Here is a 22,060-nt window from a genome sequence, read left to right as displayed (position 1 = left end):
GCCACAGAGATCCTGTAGGTCACCCCTCATCTCAAAGATGAGAAATAATTGAGGACTGAGTAGATAAACGGTTTGCCCATAGTCAACTAGCTAGTTAGTGGCAGAACTGACCCTAGAACCCAGGCCTCTCAGTCCTATGCCTTTTCGGGAACCCAAGCTGCACACAGTCAGCACCTCAACAGCCCAGGAAATAAAAAGTGATCTTGGAGCTTGTCTTTGAGAAAGATGAAAAATTAACTTTTATTTATTTATTTTTTTAAATGACCAACTCTGGACCTTCAAATCTCATTTAGTCTGCCATAACGTGACCTTTAACAAGTCATATATTTTACCTTCAAATCAAATGCAAATTTAATCCTTCAAATAAACTTAGCAAATCCTGGTACTTAAACACTTATATTTTGGTTGTTGTTGTTGTTATGTGCCGTCAAGTCGGCCCCGACTCATAGTGACCCCTCCTTGGGTTTCCGAGGCAGTATCACTACGGAAGTAGGATTGCCCAACCTTCCTTCCGAGGAGTGGCTGGTGGGTTTGAACCGCCAGCCTTCTGGTTAGCAGTCAAGTGCTTTAGCCACTATGCTACCAGAGCTCCTTATATTTTGGTAGAACATGAAATCATAGGAAAGCAAACTCATCAAAAATTTATTTTCAAAAAGATGTTCTGGAGATAGCCTCTTGGTCAACACTGTTAAGCAAACATCCTTCACAACGTTCATACTATTACTATAATACTCTGCTATAATAGCCTAGGGCGGGGTCAGCAAATTTCTCCTATAAAGGACCAGACTAAATATTGTAGCCTTTGTGGGTCTTGTGGTCTCTGTTGCCCTCATAGCGTGAAACTCTGCTCTTATAGCATGAAAGATTCCACAGACAATAAGTAAATGAATGGCTGTGTCTGTGTTGCCTGTGTTCCAATAAAACGTTGTTAAAAGAAAAAACAAAAACAAAAACAAAAAAAACCAGGTGGCAGCCTGGATTTAAATAGTGGGCCATAGTTTATTGACTCCTGATCTAGGTTATGAATGTTGACCATTAGGAGTTGCAACATCCAGAATTCTTTAATTCTTTCATTCATTTATAAATTTATTCAGGTAATAAAGAAATAAAATCATATAATTAATTTTGATCAGGTATTTTCCTTTTGATCTTCAATAACCAGAAAAATTTAATCCATCATAACAGCTACTGAAGCTAATCAATAAAGTCATCAAGATTAAAAAAAAAAAAAATCCTCTACTAAAAATTACTGAGACATATTACTAAACCAGTTCTCTATTGTGATACTTTCTACACCTTAGGAAAAAGAGTATAAGAATGTGCACATAAATGACTGTACTCAAAAGTTAAGACACAAATACATCCTATAATCGACAGTAACTGGCTATTTATTTATTGTATCCTGTGGTGGTTCTAAGACTTTAGGAAAGCCAAAAATTGGCAATACCAGGATTGAGTCAGCATTTTCTTCTTTTTCTTGCTGGTAGAGTTTATTCAAATTCTCTTCTTCACGCATAATAAGACCTTTCAGAGATTCCAAGCGGTCCTCAAAATCCTTAAATTGTGAGAGAACCAACTAGAACAGGAGAAATTCTCATTAGAAGCAATTTTCATATGCATGTGTAACAGTTTAGTGTTAGAAGCTGATGAAAGTTTAAGTTGTTTTAAACCCCCAGCATCTTGTAATCATCTTGAATATTCACAGATGAATATTAAGAAAACTCTGGTTTTCACTTTGTGCCTTTGGCAAAGCACTGAGTCCTCGGAGGATGAAGGGATCAACTGCTTGAGGGGTACAGACAGAGGAGCGTTAGTGACTACTCTGTTCCTTAGCTCACTGTGCCCCACATTGGTATTGAGACTTGATATCGGAGCTCCACAGCCTTCTACATAGCTCTTTGACAGCTCAGCTACTACAGGCTTTTCAAAAAGTGAATATACAACACATGACTATGTTTGAAGCAGCTACTTCTGTGACTCAGCCCATCTTGAGAACCAAAAAACTGAGATTTGAACAGAGTATTAAAGATGATGTATTACTTCTTAAACTAACATGTTCCATAAAGTAGAAAGGGTTGCTTAAGACCTGCCTCTTGCCCATGTGATTGAAGCTAGAATGATGGACATGTTCGGGGCAGCTCTGTTGTCTAGGCACCCTACAGAGCAGTGCACAAAGCACAAATTAACTACTTCAAAATGTCCTAATTTGCAAAAATGTCCAAAACTACAATTTGAATGGAAAAATAATTAAGATGAACCTCAAATTCATTTGCTTTCACCAGCAGCATCTTTTCCAAATAAGCAGCCCTCTGGAGGAAGTGTGAATGACCAGCAAGGACCACGTGGGGATCGGACTCTGCGGATCGCGGGAGTCGCTCCAGGAGAGTGGCATTTTGGACAACAGCCTCTTTTGTGTTCTGCACATCATGCTGCAGCTCCTGGAGAGGAAGAAGTCATCACAAAACACAACCTCCTCCTTCATGCCACAACTCCCCACCCCCTGCCGCTCGATCAACATCTAAGAGAAGTTTGCCCTGAGATTGTGCTTGTGGCTTTTTGTTGTCACTTTTCACATTGCTTATATGGTGTACACTCCAGGTGCTACATCCTGAAACCTGTCAGTTCAGAGCAAAACTTCACCAGTGACCAAAGGAGTTGAGGTTTCTAATTTATAGAGTGGGTATAAGCATGTGTTTTAAATTTCTAATCATTTAAAACTTTAAGGATATTCTTTAATAATAATCAGTGTAAAACTATACCCTGTCTGACATTTTCTGATATAAACAGATTCATTTGCAGTGATCATAGAATCTCATTAATTAAGCTGACTTTACAGCTATTGTGGCAATTTGATGTGTGTGAGATTTCTGGTGAGGTTTTTTTTTTTTTTTTAAATTTAATTCTTCTGCAACCCATGAGCATATAGCACCCACCATTTTCTGTCTCTGGGGTTTGGTGGGACATTTTTATCCCACGTTTAGTGTGTGCTGCCATCTGGTGGAGGCCTGTATAGTTCTGAGAATCTGAAGAAATGGGCCTTGTCCCACCAGATCCTGCACCAGAGATTCTCCCTCGGGACATATATGCACCATTAATTGTATCAAAATCCTAAAAAAAAAAAAAAAACCTCAAAAAACATCTTTTTTCATTTCATTCAAAACTAAAAGTACATGGTTTCAACAAAAAATTTGAAGTTGAAAATAATGTGGTCTTGAAAGGGTAAAACAATAAATCACAGAGAAGTTCACTAGACTATCTACTGGACTCTTATCTCTCTACTTCAATTAGTTAATACATTTTTATTTGACCTACAGTATCAGAGGATACAAAATACATTTAGTTGCTAAGCTGAAAACTGGCAAGTATCACTTTCTGGGTACTCATTTACAGTAACTGGGGGAGGGGGAACCATGGAAGAAGAAAGCATACAACTCTTAAATATCACCTAAGAAATCACTATGCCCACAGAGAAACCACACTGTTATCTCACTCTTAGTGTGTCCTGCCACCTGAATTTGCCACCAAGTTCATGATTATTTCTAATGCCAAGGATACAGTATCTATTATTCTTAGATGGTCACACTCAGTTGAGAATCTGATTATAAGGCTTTTAATCAGGAGACTGAACTGCTAAACGAAAGGGCAGACTGGAATGACGTGGTGTCAGGTTCTGCTGGCCCAGCTTCACGCTGTCTGGAGCTCTCCTCGAGCTGTCATCTGGTTCTCCCAAGCTCATACTTCCTGGCCTTGCTTATATCCTAGATGGCCAGTTTATGGTACCTGTCCCAACCAATTTCTGTGTTCCTACAGCTTATGTCCCTCCTTCACTGGCCCTATCTTTAGCTGAGTCGGCATTGGTTTTCCTGAAGAGTTCTGCACCCACCTTTATGGATTGCAGGGCCGGGGTCAGGATTTCTGCCAGGTTGTTTCCAGACATGTTGATGCTTGCGAGCTGTTGAAACGTTCTTTCCTGCTGCTCCAGCCTCACTGTGGCTTCAGCATGAGCACCGCTGTACGCTGTCCACAGCTGCAGCAGACTCTGCGCCCGCTGCAACTGGTCTGTGATATCTTGGTTTACTTGTGTCCACCTGTGTGTGCAACATGAACAATGGAACCCTCATTCTGTCCTCCTCCTTGTAGCAAAAGTACGATGTACAAGCTCTACTGGTAACTTAATAGCAAGTGAATAGTTTTTTTTTTTTTTTTAAAGACATTGTTAATTGCTTTTTTTTTTTAAATAATGGCATCACATATATAAACATAAGTCTACATTAGGTTATTTAATTCTCATTTTAAAATGAACAGAAACTACAAAGTCTGTGAATGGCAACAAGTATCTATTGTATTATGAGTGCTTCTCTGGCAAAGGCAAGGAAAGCATAGAACTGTATGCCTGCTGAAAACTTTTCCACAAGAGAAAATGTACAAAGAGTTCCTTTAAATAAACAAGTTCCCATTGAGTCGATTCCAACTCATGGCAACTGCGTGTGTGTCAGAGTCAAACCGTGCTCCACTGGGTGGTTAGTGGCTGATTTTTTGGAAGTAGATCGCAAGCAATTTCTTCTGAGGGGCCTCTACGTGGATTTGGCCCTCTAACCTTTCAGTTAGCAGCTGGCTGCAAAAACCTATTGTATTTATGTCAAACATAATAGATTTTCTAATTATGAAAGCAACACTTTCCTATGTAAAAATGAAAAGAAAGAAATTTGATTTTATTTCACATATAAACTATAGTATCTTGCCTTTTCCCCCATTTAACTTCTTAAAAAATATGCTTCTAATGTCTTTAATGTTGTTGTTGTTGTTATGTGCCGTCGAGTCAAACCCGACTCATAGTGACCCCTCCTTGGGTTTCTGAGGCAGTATCACTACAGAAGTAGGATTGCCCAACCTTCCTTCCGAGGAGTGGCTGGTGGGTTTGAACCACCAGTCGTCTGGTTAGCAGGCAAGTGTCTTAGCCACTATGCTACCAGAGCTCCCAAATGTCTTTAATAGAGGATAAATAAACACAATTTTAAATGGCTCCCTCTAATGGTCTGTTTTTAGTTTAACTTCCTAATTTTAAGCAGTTCACAATTTTTTAAGTTATATATATAATGCTCTGATAAATCTTTGTTTAAAAAGCTTTAATATATCTCAGATTTCTAAAAGAATCACTAGGTCCAAGAATATAAATATTTGAATATGTTTAAGTCTATTGTTGTACATGGTCAAATTGCTTTCTAAAAGCATTTTAATATTTGCATTCTCACATGAAGCTCAGGTAAATGCTTGTTTTACAATATCCTCAACCTTGCAAAAAGGGGAAAAAGGCATAATTGCTTGCTTTTATATATTTAAAAAAATCTTATAAGCGCTAAATTTTTACAATACTTTTCCTACTACACTATATGCTCATTGTAAAGCAAAAAGACGACAGAAAACATCTGTGTTTATACTATCTATATCCAGATATGAATAAAAAAGAAAATTAAAAACAATCACTTCTTAATCTAAGCTAACTATTGTTAGCATGTTAGTGCCATTTTCTTCATCCCCTATTTTCTCCTTCCTCTCCCTCTTCCACTCAGGACTGGATCACGAGCTGAGGATGCCACTGTAGGATTTATAATTTGATGTCTCTTTAAATAACTGTTCAAGGTTGACTTATAGGAGAGGCTGAACCTGTGTGGAGTGAGGGTCGGGGGAGGACTCTGAAGCTATCTTAACTTCTTCATTGCTATCTGGAACAAATCAGCTCTGGCCCCAACTTTCATAACCCATCCAACAAAATAAAAGTGTTGCAATTAACTAGGGCTACACTTCTTAGGAGAAACTTTCCTATTCCACCAAAAGCAGTTCATGGAATTCCTTCCAACCATACAAATCGTCTCCCTGAGAGGTATTCTAATATCCTCTTTTTTCCATCTTATTATATTTCCAGTGATGTCTGAATGCTCCCTATAGATTTGCCCATGTGGTACCATTCCTTTAATGTCTCTCTGCCAACAATTTTGAGGATGGGCCTGAGCATTTAGTCTATGCCCTTTGAAAGCGATTATCCTGAGATAATCAGGATAATCCTGAGATAATCAGGGCGTTGCTAGATAGATTATATGAAATGCTTAAAAAAGGCAGGTAATAGCCTTCACAACCCTGAATCTTACATGGACCAGATCCTTCAAAGCAGAAGAGACTAGAATAAAGATACCTGGTCTATTATTCGAATTGTTAAGGAGCTCTGGTGGTGTGATGGTTAAGTATTCTCTTGCTAACCAAAAGGTTGGAGGCTTGAAACCATCAGAAAAAAGAATTGGTGTAAAGATTATAGCCTAGGAAATCCTATGGGGCACTTCTACTCTGTCCTATGGATCCCTAAAAGTTGGAATCAACTCGATGGCACACAATTCAAATGGTTATTTTTAGAGTACCTTGCATGAGTATCTTGGCATTTCTTGTCAATTATTTCAGCAACTGAGGGGCAGTAATTTTTAAGTTTACCAATAACCTCCCGGAGTTTCTCCCAACTTCCTTCACTGCTCTCAGCTTCATCTTGAAGTGCCTAAGAGAATACAGCAGGAATGTTAAGTTTCAAAATGGTCTGGCTACTTCCAAAGAAGGCAGCTTCTCAAAACTTGCTGCTAAATAACAATAACATAACACTCAAGCATTAATAGAACGAACAGACAGCCTATAAGGAATGTGAAGAACAACTAAGTCATTCCTTGTCTGAGCTGCACCAAACACACTAAAAATGATGTACTAAAATAATCCCCTCCAAAAACGAAACCACCACCAAAAAGTGAACCTTTAAATTGTGAAACAACATGACCATGAAAAATGATGGAAACGTTGTTGTACATAGCATTTTTCACAAATAACACACATGTCATACAGTTTTTTCCAACCATGCAACCTCTTTGTGCATTAGTTTCCTATGCGTGTTATTTATGTGGATGTGCTATAAGTGAAAAAATATGAGAGTTTTTCAAAGCTTCAGTCATTTAGCTCATGTGACTCATTCAGCTTATTTTGGAATTTCAAGCCATACTTGTGAAGCTGCTGTTTAAAATACTGTTTGGCTCTTCCCTGTGGACAGCACAAAAGCAAATGGGTCCATTACTGTGCTCATGTCCCTTCTGAAATTTCTGCCAGTAATATGCTGCGCCAAGCTCTGGTTAATCACCTGAAGGTTCTGCATCTGGCATCTCAAGGCCTCCAACGACAAAGCCACAGGCTTGCTGTGTTCCATGCAGTACCAGAATCTGATGGTCATCATATTCACTTCATCATAGAGTTTATCATAAATCTTCCACTCCTGTAAAACTGACTGCATGGAGTTTTTGAGCTGATTGACCTATAGGAAAAGTAGAAACACTGTGAGAAAATCATTGAGGACACATGCGCTCTCAAAACTTTTTTCCTTCAGTGACTCTCCACTATATCCAATTTAAACATTTAAATATAAGAATATTGGAAGATCTTCTGTATTTAACTAGAGATGGGAAGGGTAGGCCGATGAACAAAGACTTAACAGAGCAGGCTAAGTTTTAATATGGGTGCAGGTGAAAGAGCTCTAAATCCAAAAGGATCAGCACCCAGAGACATTATTAGGTAGAAACAGTCCAGGGAAAGAAAACTAGCCAGGAATCTGAAGCTGTGAGTGCAATTTCATTTACAACATACTAGTTTTCTGACTGTGGGCAATTTATTTAACTTCTGAGTCTGTTTCCTGATTCCCAAAACAGAGACAATAAGAGAAATAATAAGTAATACATGTGAAAATGTTCTGAAACCCATAAAGCACTATAAAATATGCTATTAATGTCACCTGAGAACTTAAGTCTGATTACTACTGCAGAACAAGTACAACCTGGAGATGAACATTTTCTGCCAAAATGAGGGTAAGCGCAAAGTAGGAGGAACTGCCAACAGTGGGCATGTCTTACCCATTAGTATGCTCTGATAATCATGAAAAGGGTAGACGCTGAAGCATTTTGTTCCCCATTTAAAATGATCTCAGATACTATCCAGAATATATAAAGAACTTTTACAACTCATCAAAAAAGGGTAAACCAATTGAAAATGGGCAATGAGCTTGAGCAGACATTTCTCCAAAGAACATATAGAAATGGCCAACAAGCTATTCGTCAATAGAGGAATGCATTAGTCATTAAGGAAATGCAAATCAAAACCACAATGAGATATCACACCCAATAGGATGGCTAGAATAAAAAACCAGATAATTACTTATGTGTTGGTGAGGATATGGAGATATCCCATTGTTGGTAAAATGTAAAAAGGTGCAGCTACTTTAGAAAATGGTCTGTAAATTCCTTAAAAAGTCAAATATAGAGTTATCATATGATGTAGCAATTCCACTCCTAAGTGTATACTCAAGAATGACGAAGACGCATGTCCACACTTCAAAAACTTGTGCAAAGTGGAAACAACCTAAATGTCCATCGACTGAAGAACAGATAAACAAAATGTGGTATATCCATATAGTGGAATATTATTCATCTGTGAAAAGCCATAAAAAGCAGGCAAGAAAAAAAAAAAAAAAAAAAAAGCCTTAAATGCAAGGTAGCATGGATGAACCTTCAAAACATTGTACTACATGAAAGAAGTCAGCCACAAAAGGCCATATATAGTTGATTTCATTTGTCTGAAATGTCCAGAATAGGCTAATCCATAGAGAAAAAAAAAGTAGATTAGTGGTTGTCAAAGGCAGGGGGAAGTAGAGAAATGAGGAGTGACTGCTAATGGGTACAAAATGATCTGGCTTCTTGCAAACAAAGTTTCTTTTTGAAGTGAGGAAATACTCTGGAATTAAATAGCAGTGATGGTTGAACATTGTGAACATATTAAAAACCACTGAATTGTACACTTTAAAAGGGTAAATTATAGCTCAACTGAAAAAAAAAAAAAAAAAGGCTTGAGTAGAATGAAGAGAATTGGTGTGTTGGCCCAACCAAAACCAAACTCACTGCCATCAGTTGATTTCTGACTCACAGTGACCATATAGGACAAAGTAGAACTGCTCCCATGGAGTTTCCACAGCTGTATATCTTTATAAAAGCAGACTGCCTCATCTTTCTCCCATAGAATGGCTGGTGGGTTTGAACCACTGACCTTCTGGTTAGCAGCCCAATGCCTTAGATACCATAGCATCATGGCTCCTTTGTCCCAAATAAGTACAGATAAAAAACAATCTGGGATGCTAAAATGTTAGTCACACATAGGCAATTATGGAGCCATGATGATCTGAAATTATTGTTATATGGAGTGGACAGCTCAGAAAAACAACCAACCAAATACACACACCCAAGTCACACAGAGTCAGAATAAAAGACAGGAAGAAGGGAGGCAGGGAAGGAACTCCTCACAGATGCACCTCTCAGTGGCTGGGTCCTATTTGGGCAGCAGAGATAATTCTGTCACAAAAGTGCCAAGTCATCCTAAGCTTACAGGCAACATGCTACAAGAGACACTGCTATGATTCACGCTGCCCAAGGCTTTCATGGACGCTACATATTAAGCTGGTTCAGCTTCAGTGCTTCATTTAAAAGAAATGGTTCATATGGCTGTGTCAAAGAACAAGAAAATCATTAAGTATTATTCTCTACACTAGAAACAAGGAGGAGAAATATTTTCAAATTAATACTGGGATTGGGCAGCAGTGTAGTATGTATTGAGCACCACACAGGCATCACTATTAAAGTAGAAATAAATGAGTATTATTTTCTCCATTTTATTGAACAGGAAATTGAAGCTCAGAGATGTTATGTAACCAAGTAACCTGCCCAAGGATACAGAAAATAGTGTAGCCGGAATATTGAGGCAGACTATAAAATCGTACCTCTTAAACACAAGGCTAAACTGACTCTGGGCAGCTTACGGATGAATGATCCAGGTCTTGTCACCTCTAAATATTTCTTCAATAAAAGTTTTTTGAGATTTAATTCACATACTATACAATTCATCCACTGAAGTGTGGATTTCAGCATTTTTTTTTAAGTATACTTAGAGTTCTGCAACCATCACCACATGCAATTTTATAAAAATTCCATCATTCCAAATAGAAACTCCACTCCCATTAACAGTGCCTCCCCATTCCCCTCTGGCTTGTTGTTGTTGTAACACAACTACAACAACAACCCCATTCCCCTCTGGCTTTAGCCCCTGGACACCACTAATTTACTTTTCTGTCTCTATAATTTGCCTATTCTGGACATTTCACATAAATGGAACCATACAACATGCTACATTTGTGACTGGATTATTTCACTGAGCATAATGTTTTCATGGTTTATCAACGTTTTGGTATGTATTCACTCATTTTTAGGGTTGAGTGATATTCCATTGTGTGGCTATACCATTTTTTGTTGATGGACATTTAGGTTGTCTCCACTTTTTGGCTTTTATCAATAATGCTACTATAAACATCCACATACAAGTTTTTTTACGTATACATATATTTTCACTTGTCTTTGGTGTATACCTAGGAGTGAAATTGTTGGGTACTATGACTCTATGTTCAACTCTTCATGGAGCTGCCAGACTGTTGTCTACAGCATCTGTACCATTTTATATTCCCTTCAGCAATGTATGAGGGTTCTAATTTTTTCACATTCTCATCAACATTTGTTATTGTCCATCTTTTTGATTATAGTTGTCTTAGTGGATGTGAAGTGGTATCTCATTGTGGTTATGATTTGCATTTCCTTGATAGCTAATGATTTGTTGTTGTTGTTGTTATGTGTCGTCAAGTTGTACCTAACTCATAGCGACCCCTCCTTGGGTTTCTGAGGCAGTATCACTACAGAAGTAGATTGCCCCATTTTCCTTCCAAGGAGTGGCTGGTGGGTTTGAACTGTCAGCCTTCTAGTTAGCAGACAAGTGCCTTAGGCACTATGCTACCAGAGCTCCCAGCTAATGATAGAGCATCTTTTCATGTGCTTATTGGCCATTTGTGTATATTTCAAGAAATGTCTACGAAGATCCTTTGCCTATTTTTAAATTGGGTTACTTATCTTTTTATTATGGAGTTGTAAGAGTTCTTTGTAGAGTCTAGATTATAAAATCTCTTATCAGATTTATATTTGCAAATATTTTCTTCCATTCTGTATGTTATCATTTCACAATTTTTATTGTGCCTGTTGAAAGACAAATATGTTTAATTTTGGTGAAGTCTAATTTATCTAGTTTTTCTTGGTTGCTTGTGCTTTTGGTATCATATAAAGAAACTATTGCCAAATCCAAGGTTATAAAGCTATACTTATTTTTTCTTCTAGGAGTTTTATATTTTTGATCTCTTTTGAATTAATTTTTGTTTATGTATGAAGTCCAACTTTATTTTTCGCTTGTAGATATGCAGTTGTTCCAGTATTTCTGTTGACAAGACTCTTCTTTCCCCATTCAATTATCTTCACAACTGTAGTGTGTAGCATGGTGTCTCTGCAAAATTCCTGTCTACTCAGAACCTCAGAAAGCAATCTTATTTGGAAATAGAGGCTATATGCCTATAGATTTCATTCATACATGCTATTATTAATTCTCTCTGCAACCAACGGTTGAAAGTAGATTTTAGTAGATGACAAATTCACCACAATGAAGATTCTCTAGGAAACATGGACCCACACATAATTGGTTAGCAGATAGAGTTTTCACACTCTGTTGGAGGGAAATGTCAGGGTTACAATGTTGAGATGCCTGCTTTTCTCTCTTTTGGTGCTTTCCTCCTGGAGGGAGTAAATGCAGGCTGTGACATTCCTTCCATAACATCACCAGCCACCATGCAGACTCTTCCTCTCCTCACGACAGTGATCTGTTTCTTCCTACCTCTGGGGTTCTCCTATGCTGACCACACACCTTGCTTATACAGGGTACATGATACAAGGCCACCCCTCCCCTGCGCACTCCGCTGGATTTGGGGGATCTCAGCTTTTTTATACCTGCTCCTGAATTGCTGGTGAAGAAACAATAAGATGTTCTGTTGGGGACTGGAGATGGAGACATGTGTGCGTTTGTGAATATATTAGTCTAAACAAAGATAACCAAATGGCTTTTCAGCATGCTGACAATGTTAGACTTGGTAGCTTTGCGTCTACTTATCCAGTGGAAGAAACAAGATTTGAAAATCCTCTCTGTTTCAGCTTAGTATTTTTCTTGGTTTTTGATGTAGGGAGGGTCTCTGTGAGAAAATAATACTAGCAACAACAACAAAATACAAGAAGGCTCTCTATAGAAGAAAAGTACACTTTAGAGGATTGCTCCTACCTGATTGATAACATTGTTCCTCTTTTGAAATAAACCATCAATTGTGGATGCTGTGTCTTCTAGTAATGGCATTGTGCCACTCTCCAAAGTTAAGTAACTTTGTTTCAGCTCATCCAGGGCTTTGGATTTAATACCGAGTTGATTTTCTATATCCTGGAAAGCAAGATCCAAACGTTTTCATAGGCATATTATTACAAAACAATAAACTAAAAGACCCACAGCCGTCAAGTTGGATCTGACTCATAGCAACCCCTCCTTGGATTTCTGAGACGGTATCTCTATGGAAGTAGATTACCCAATCTTCCTTCCAAGGAATGGCTAGTGGGTTTGAATCACCAGCCTTTTGGTTAGCAGTCAAATACTTTAGGCACTATGCCAACAGAGCTCCTAAAGCACAAGAGAAAGGAGTTTTCCGTTTCAAGAAAAAATGGCACTATACGGTGTATAAGTAAATAGCCTCACATCAGATTTTAATCATGACATACTCTTAACTCTATTTTAAATTACAAGGCTCTAGCAAAAAATTGGAAACAACCTAGGTGTCCATCACCTGAGGAATGGATAACCAAACTATGGTACATACACACAATGGAATACTATGCAACCCTAAAGAATAACCTAGAATCTGCAAAACACTGCATAATGTGGATGAACTTGGAAGACATGCTGAGTGAAATAAGTCAATCACAGAAGGAAAAATATTGTGTTAGTCCATTATTGTAAAAGTCAAGGAAAGGTTTCTATATGGAAGAAAATTTTCTTTGTTGGTTACTAGGGGTGCGAGGGGACGGGAGGGAACATTGTTAGATAGGAAGAGATAAGTATTGATTTGGGTGAAGAGAAGGGCAATGGACCAAATGGGAGTGATGAACATGGTGGCACTGAGGAAGAGGAAGACAGAGAGAGGTGCATGGGAGGTGCAGACAACAAAGATGAACCCTTTTGTACATACAGTAGTACTGCACTGTCAGTGAAGGCAAACATGGGTATACGGGTAGATAGATGGGTGGACAGGCTAAACTATTAGGTATGTCTATGTAGTGGGGAGTGTACCCAAGACCATGTATAGGGTTGGCAGACAATGGTTCTACAAGTGTATTTGTATGTTCTGTAAGAATTCCCAGGTGATAGTAGAGCTGACAAGGGACAAGGCTGTAGTCACTTCTTGGTCACAGCCAGCTACCCAGAGTGAGTAGTTGAACCTATGGGCTTGGGACCATAGTCACAGGGGATATCAAGCTCAATTGGCATAATATACTACATAAAACATTGTTCTACCTCCTACTTTGGCGAGTAGAGACTGGGATCTTAAAAGTTTGCAAGCAGCCATCTACATGCTACAATGGGTCTCTCCTCGTCCAGAGAAAAGAAGAACTAGATGGTGCCTGGCTACCACTGTCAACCACTAGGAGGGGGATCTATGTAGGAACTCCTGGATAGAGAGGGAGAACAATGTGGAATAAAACTCAAAATCATTTCGAAACAAAAGGAAAAAAAAAAAAAGGGGGGGACGACCAGGTTTGCTGGACTGATGGAGCCTGGTGGAACCACTGAGACTATGGCCCCTAGCTGCCCTTCAGGTCTGGAATTGAACCCACACCTGTGGCTTCCTTCCAAACAAAAGACAGGTAAATGAGTTGGACATTTACCTGAGGTAGATATACTCCTTGGAGAGAACAATCATGGGAGAAAGAAGACTGTTTATGCACAAGGAGACAGCTCAGCGGGCAGGAGTGCATGGAGGGATGGACACAGGGAAGAGGTAACTCTTGGGAGGTAGTGGGAGGGGAGCTGTTGCATTGGGTAAATTGTAGTCAATGTCATGAGACAAAGTGTGTGTGAACTACTGCATGGAAAGTGAATTTGCTCTGTAAACTTTCACCCAATCACAATAAAATAAAGTAAAGCAAAATAAAACAAAAATTACATGGCTCTAGATTTTAGGAACATCATGGCCCCAAGTCTGTCATCCTGGTACAGTAGTAAGAACCCAGAAGACCTGGACCTCATCCCCGTCTGCCCTATACTGGCTACTTAACCAAGCCCAAGCCATTTAATCCCTGAGTTTCCATTTCCTCATTTGGAAAACAGTGATGACACTCATGCTGTGCATAGCTTAGAACTTAATTGAAACCACAACAGGAAGGTGCTTTTTAAACCATTAAAAAAAAAAAAAAAAAAAAACTATCTGTCGAGTTAATTCCAACTCCTGGCAACCCTGTGTGTGTTGGAGTAGAACTGTGCTCCGTAAGGTTTTCAGTAGTTACCTTTTAGCAGATCATCAGGGTTTTTCTCTAAGGTACCTCTGAGTGTCCTGAACCTCCAACCTTTCGATCAGCTGCCAAGTGCATTCACCATCTGCATCACCCAGGTGCTCTGAACTACCATATGCAGGTGACACAATCACTGGTAGAGTAATAGTACAAACTGCTTTAAGATCTTTTTTCCCTCTCTGAATTTATTAATCTACTCATAAAGGGAACCTAAATGTAGTTTCTCAAAAAGGATGTCCTTTGCGGAAGCCATCTTCTAAGAAGGAGAAGATGGAGTCAGCAGTCAGAAAACAGAGATGAGCTGGCTCGCAGCCTCTCTTTAGAGAGTTGGTCAGAGCTGCTGCTTCCCAGAGTTGGGATTGAATCTATTTTGGAAAAAAGTTTATTTTATTGTTAAGAATTTATAAGCTCATTAGAGAAAACTTGGAAAATACAAAAGACCTTTGGCATTCAGATAAGATGAATTCTGAATTCCTTTCAAATCTTCAACTTCACAAATTTGCAAAATATTTGAGTTGGAATTCTTCAGAATCACATTTCCATCCAGACATATGTGTTTTGACTGCAGAGTCTCAAGTTAATGCCCCTTCCTTGCTTAACTGTCTTTCTTTCTTGAAGGTTGTTTTTCACAAGAAACACTTTTTTTTTTTTTAAATCGTGAGAAGAATCATTGCATGCTCATTAAGGAAAGGAACAAGAGAAACTTGCAGACAATTGGGTGGGTGACTGGGTTTATGCCTTGGTGAGGGACTAGCTCCCTCAACTAGCCTCACAATGTGGTATTGTAATTCAGCTCCAGGAAAATTATCAAATTAACACATGCTGGGACCCTACAGGTCACTCTGCTGTTGTTGTTGTTATGTGGTATTGAGTCGGACTTGACTCATAGCAACCCCTACAGCGACCCTTTCTTGGGTTTCCGAGGCAGTATCACTACGGAAGTAGATTGCCCCATCTTCCTTCAGAGGAGTGGCTAGTGGGTTTGAACCTCCAGCCTTCTGGTTAGCAGTCAAGTGCCTTTGGCACTACGCTACCAGAGCTCCTTCAGGTCACTCTAGAAGTTGTTATATCTTTTCTATAATGTAGGGGAAATGGGTGAAAGAAGACTGCTTAGCAGAGAGAGACGCAAACAACATACACAAAAAACCAAAAACACATGAACAGTAACCGTGACAGTAACAGCCCATGAACACATACATGCAATGAAGTTGTTCTTAAGCTTCTTTTTCCTCTGCTGCAGGTGGAGAATGAATTGGAGGGAAACAAGATTGGGGGAAGGGAGTCTGGTGGAAAGGCTGTTGCAGTAAGACTGGCCTGAGAGTGGCCTGGAAGAAGCCAGTTTTGACCAAGATAGATGGACAAGATGTTAAGGAGTAAATTAAGAGCACCTGCATGGAAGGAAGCCCTGGCAATCGGCCTCCACAAAGACTACAGTCTAGAAAACCTTATGGGGCAGCTCTACTCCGTCACATGGGGTCATTATAAGTAAAAAAGTCAACTCCACAGCACACAACAGCAACAATGAATAACTGGAGACAGCAAAGAGGATGAACAGGGCTGCTGGGTTTCTGGTAAGGATGGCTGGTTGAGGGGTGGTGCGGCAATGAACTATGGAATGGTTGGTTTCTAGTCAGGAGGTTTGTTGAATTGGAGGTGGCTAAAAGAATTCTACAGTGGAGAAGCTAGTGAGTAGCTGGACAACAGAACATGACCATTTGAAAAGATCTCCTATGGTGGTATTACTGTCACATTTTATGTCCAGTGTTATTGGGTAACCTCCTTCTGTGAATTGGTGTTTGACTCTCCATCCCTGACAGTAATAGATGCACAATCCAAAAACAAAAACAAACAAACAAAAAAAACAAACACACTGTCTTCGAGTCGATTCTGACTCATAGCGACCCCCATTGGGTTTCTGACGCGGTAAATCTTTACAGAAGTAGATTGCCCAGTCTTGCTTCCACGGAGTGGCTGGTGGGTTTGAACCACCAACCTTCTGATTAGCAGTCAGATGTCTTAGGCACTGCACTGCCAGAGTTCCTTAATAGATGCAAAGGCAGCATAAACGTGTGTGGTCTACCACTAGGGGAAGAGCATAAGTGTTTTAAACAGAAAGTGACACAGTCAGGTCAGTGCTAGAGGAGGATTAATTGACACCTGGGAAGGAGGACCTCTCCAAAGTAGGTGACCTGGCAAATGACAGGTGGACAAAAAAAGGCATAGCCAGCATTCTCAAATCCAAACGTGACTCAGACAGTGGTTCCATGGGAAAAGTCATCCTTTTAAAACACAATACACATTGGGTAGAAGAAAAATAACTTCCTCTGAAGAAGCACAGAATAAAATGCAAAAAATAATGGGAACTTAGTAGTAATTTTGCAAATATTGGGTACAATAATAAAAAAACACAATTGGAATGCACCTAAATTAAAATTCCCTTTTAACATTCTTTTTTTAGGACTAACAGTCAAGTGATTAAGAACAACCACAACAATGAAAATACTTCTGTTTATCATAAAAAATAGTGTTTTGCAATTTTGTAAAACCCATGGATAATTATCTAATTTACATAAGAATCAAAGTAATTATATGGGGGTTTAGAGGAGAGCCTTCACAACTACTGAAGCTGGCCTCCTCCCTGGAACCAGCAAAAAAAAAAAAAAAAAAAAAAAAAAAACCCCACAAAACAACAAGATCAAAACCCATTGCCATTGAGTCAATTCCGACCCCATGTGTTACAGAGTAGAAATGCTTCATAGGGTTTTCTTGGCTGTAATCTTTACGAAGCAGATTGCTAGGTCTTTCTTCAGTGCGGATGGGTGAGTTTGAACTGATCTTTAGGTTAGTTATGTGCCCCACCCAAGGACCTTTCTGGCAGGATTGGTGACTAACACCTCAGTGGTCTTGGGTGGGATGCTGTGTCCTTCTTACCTGACAGTCTAGGAAGGTCTTCTGGACTGAGATCACACTTTCAGGTTTTTGCAAAGTTTTCAGTCTTTCTTCTTGCACCTCCATCCAGTTGTTCAAAATCTGTATTTTGTTTTCATTCTCAGTGATACTTTCCAAAAGCTGTTCGAGATGTTGTATCTACAAATTATGATTAATAAGATAAAATGTCCTTATTTTAGACCACATGCTTTAAACTGTAAATGTCATGATTTATTATTTTTAAAAGGAAGTTTTAGGTATTTTTAAATGTCTAATATTTCTAATAAGATATCCCAATAACTTTTGGAATAAAGATTCACAATTTAAGAAACAATAAAAATCATCTTAAGAACACTTAGCATTTAAAAATGAAAGCTAACATTCTCAGAAAGCGGGCTGCTTTGGAGGTCCAGACATCTGTAAAAAATAAAACCTTTAGAAAATACTCTTTCCACAAGTGCTCATTAGCCACATAAAAATTTGTCAATACATAAAAAAAAAAAAAAAAACAATCATTGTTTTTAATGTCAGTGATTCTTTTCATTTTGTATATTTTTTATTTGGTTACATTCATTGTTGTTGTTGTTGTTGTTAAGTGCCGTCGAGTCGGCCCCGACTCATAGCGACCCCTCCTTGGGTTTCCGAGGCAGTATCACTACAGAAGTAGGATTGCCCAACCTTCCTTCCGAGGAGTGGCTGGTGGGTTTGAACCACCAGCCCTCTGGTTAGCAGGCAAGTGTCTTAGCCACTATGCTACCAGAGCTCCCGGTTACATTCATAGTATATACAAAATTTTACATTCTTTTTTTGATTCTGCCATAAGCCCTCTGTGTCATGAATTATGTTTTATACTAAGTTTAAAAGGCTGGCTAATGTTTCACCATATGAATACAGTATCATTTGATTAATTATTCACCCACAGTTAGAAATTAAGGCATTATAAATTTTTTACCAGTGGTATTAATGGTGAACACTGTGTAGATATATTTTCCTTTTGGAAGGACTATTTACTTAAGATAAACGTCTAAGAGGTAGATCGCTGAATTAAGTTAATTATGTGGTTCTTGACATTTTCTAAATGCTTTCCATAAGGTATATGAGCTGTTACCAGGACTCTGTAAGTGTGATAGCTTTGAGCTTTATCCTTATCTTACATAATTTTATAATGTAATCAGTTTATAATATATACATAGTCTATTTTTTGCACATCTGATAACTGAAGTTGAAATTGTTTATAATTGTATATAATTATATATAATTATAATATTCTCTTTTGTGAATTGTCTGTTCATATTTTTTCTCCATTCACGTACTTGAATTTTAATTCTATAAATCCATTTGTAAGCATTCTCTACATAATAGACGTCAACTAATTGTCATTTGATATATTTTTTTTAGGAATAAATTTTCTTAATCTTTTCAGAGTTACAGAGTGAAAAATTTACCAAAAAGCCATATGGATTTATCTTCTTTTAGTAATCTTTTCAAAACTGAAGTAACTTTGCCGTTTTGAACAGCTATTTTCACAGAATATATCAAAATCTCTGACCATTTACTCACCTGATACATGCTCAATATCTTTTTAAATAAAATCTCTTCTCTTTACTTGCCTATCTCAATTTCCCACTGAGAAATCTTAAAAGAAATCTAAGAACTATTTTCTTTTTTTGTGTACGAATGGAGAATAGTTAAGACGTAGGATTTATAAAACCAAAAAACCCATTGCCATCAAGCTGATTACAACATATAGTGATCCCATAAGACAAAGTGGAACTACTCAGTAATTCCAAGGCTGTAATCTTTATGAAAGCAGATTGCCACATCTTTCTTAGAATATCTGGTGGGTTCAAATTGCAGCTAAGCACATAACCACTGCACTACCAGGGCTCCTACACAGGCTTTATGAAAGGGCTATAATTGAGATAACTGCCAGGTTTAACTGAAAATTAACTATCTGACTTTCTTTTCCCTTCAATTTGTAAGAAAGTGGTATTGTACAAAGACCAAACTACACATTATAGTATGACACATGAACACACACCTTTCTGTTCAGTGTTCCATGTAACTGGTGCCATTGGCAGTTCATCTCTCCCAGGTGCTCTGCAAATTCTGTTCTTTCATAGCGCTTACTTTCCACATCACAGGTGCTTAACTGAAGTAGTGATTGATTAACAAAGTCAACTATCCATTGCTTATAGTCCATTTCCATTCTGAACTCCTAAAGTAAACAAACAAAAATAAACAAAGTCAAAGCCTGAATTGAAATAGGTTAGATGAATTGCATTTCCCCTTATGTTCTCAAGCTAACATCCAATAATCAAGGAGCACCTTGACAGTAACTTTGTAGTGTTAGATCTTCCAGCTAATACTCCACTGTATCAAGTACTATCACTAGATCCAAGCTCTGAACTGGATGAGTCCACAATAAGTCCTTGTTCACCGTTACCACACACACGAAAATTCTGAGACCATGTCTAGATTGGGTCCTGTCAGGAGTTAATGTTTTCCCTCCCTATCCATCTCTCTTTCCCCAACAAGTCTGCTTTGAGTGGGGATTCTTTTTAGGAATGATGCATTCCTGGGGACAAAGAGACTTGCCAATTTCAAACAGAATGAAAAGCCAAAGGGAGCACCGTGTGTGGTAGCTGTATCATCTGAACCAAAATCAGCCCAGAGTCATAAAAGCAGCTTCTTATGAGAGCTGCATGACAGCTACACAGGAATGTTGGTGGGTCATCCTGATACCTTATGGGAACACAACAATGGGACTCTCCCACAAAACCCAGAACATTTCTAGAAGACTTTGCCAATTTAGTCAGCTTTTTTGTTTTTATGGAGACAGGCTAGATCTCCAGGCCCCCTGAAGCAGCCTAAATGGCTTTACAATCTATAGCACTCCCAAACCCACTCAGGGACAAGTACACTTCCCCATCAAGCCTGCTACTTGTTGTGCTGTATCCTGGAAAGTTCTAGCACCTCCTTTGGAGACATCCAGGTGGAAAATTACGTAATATGTGATAAGTCACTAGAACCTTCAAGAATAAATACTTGGAGACCTTTAAAGGATTCTACTACTCACTGACATTAGGGTCTGATGATACAGAAATATAAAATCCTCTGCTAATATCATGCTTTGTGAGTATGTCATTCACCTGTCTACCAGAGGCTAGATTCATCAGCCTGCAAGGTCTTAGAAAGAAAGAAGTGACCAGGGTTTTCATTCATTTTTGTATTCCTACTGTTTAGCACACTGCCTGGCACATGATAAATGTTTGTCTTGTTAAATGTTGGTTAAATATACTTGAAATCAAATATCACAGGGGAGGCAGCATTCATATCTATTCACAGAAGATCAACATTTCCTTTAGTCATTGTCTTACTCAAAGAACATTTATAAAACAACTGTTGGATGTCAGGTATCGTGCTAGGTATGATGGATCAGGGAGGTGAAGGACAGTCCCTTCTCTCAAGACTCAGTCTAGATAAGGAGCTAGGCAACTAGACAAATAATTGTAATATTGTGTGACAGGGACTACTGATATTGTGACAGATAAACCTAATCCAGGAATGTTACCTAATCTGAGAGAGTCAGGGAGGGATTTCTGAATGAGAAGATACTTGAGCTGGCCCTGGAAGGATGACTAAAAGGATCTTAAAAGCCCAAAGTGGGCACTGGCACTCCAGGTGCAGGTGCAGCATGGACAAAAGCATGAAGGAGGGAGAGCACCAGAAGCAGTAAACCCATTGCCTTCAAGTTGATTTCGATTCATAGAGACCTTATGGGACAGAGGAGAACTGCCCCACAAGGTTTCCAAGGCTGTAATCTTTGTGGAAACAGACTGCCACATCTTTTTCCTATGGAGTGGCTGGTGGGTTTGAACCATTGATCTTGTGCTTAGTAGCTAAGTGCTTTAACCACTGTACAACTAGGGCTTCTTAGAAGCAGCTAAGGGACTGTAAATTGTTTAGTGCAAGCAAGAATCCCGGGGTCATGTGGGGAGGTATAGGGAGGCCAACGCAGTTTAAAAGCTTCGATTTTGTCCTGTAGTGATGGGAGCTATTGAAGGAATTTAAGCTATAGAAGAAGAGAAAGCATACTGACTCATCTACCTAGAGTCATCCACCATCCCTTTCCCACCCCCAGAATTAGTTTTTCTAAATTATACAAGTCTCTTTGTTAAAAACACTTCCCCTCAGATTGATTTGCCTTCCTATTTCATGAAAAGACTTTTGGCTCCTTTTGTATAATCACCTTGTACTTGTGAAGAAGATTTTTAACGTGAGACACAGAACTTGGTGGATGCACACAGTTGTCATTTGCAGTTTGATGCTCTATATTGTTCATCCAGCTAATCATTTCTGTGATTGCTTTACGAGATGGCAATTTCTCCATCTGAAGCTGCAAGGACAAAATGATTTCCATTTAATTACCTGCAGTTAACAAAATGAATCAGGGTGTCACTGAGGATGATATCTAGTTTGATAAAAGGTCTTGCTTTGTAATTACCCAGGTTACTCGCAAAAACAAACCTGGCGTTGAAGCGTAGAAGAAGCGACCTCAAAACAATGACAGTGACCTTCACATAAACTAACACAGT

At 38.8% G+C, this 22,060-nt stretch overlaps 1 protein-coding gene across 1 annotated transcript in view; it reads right to left on the bottom strand.

Annotated features, from left to right (window-relative positions):
• Positions 1–22,060, bottom strand: part of SYNE2 (spectrin repeat containing nuclear envelope protein 2) — a 285,164-nt gene that overhangs the window by 60,730 nt on the left and 202,374 nt on the right. The window contains exons 77-85 of the mRNA XM_042781144.1: positions 21,715–21,861; positions 19,504–19,680; positions 17,466–17,621; positions 12,262–12,414; positions 7,166–7,336; positions 6,411–6,541; positions 3,884–4,088; positions 2,259–2,438; positions 1,448–1,576 (exon numbers count right to left, since the gene is read on the bottom strand). Coding sequence (XP_042637078.1) covers positions 1,448–1,576; positions 2,259–2,438; positions 3,884–4,088; positions 6,411–6,541; positions 7,166–7,336; positions 12,262–12,414; positions 17,466–17,621; positions 19,504–19,680; positions 21,715–21,861 — 1,449 coding nt within the window. The remainder of the gene's footprint in view (positions 1–1,447; positions 1,577–2,258; positions 2,439–3,883; positions 4,089–6,410; positions 6,542–7,165; positions 7,337–12,261; positions 12,415–17,465; positions 17,622–19,503; positions 19,681–21,714; positions 21,862–22,060) is intronic.

The sequence above is a fragment of the Orycteropus afer genome, unplaced genomic scaffold, assembly GCF_000298275.1.
Source record: "Orycteropus afer afer isolate SDZICR_OR568_19922 unplaced genomic scaffold, OryAfe1.0 scaffold00088, whole genome shotgun sequence".
Taxonomy (NCBI): domain Eukaryota; kingdom Metazoa; phylum Chordata; class Mammalia; order Tubulidentata; family Orycteropodidae; genus Orycteropus; species Orycteropus afer.
The sequence above is the reverse complement of the archived record's forward strand: the minus strand, read 5'-3'. Positions and strand labels throughout refer to the sequence as shown.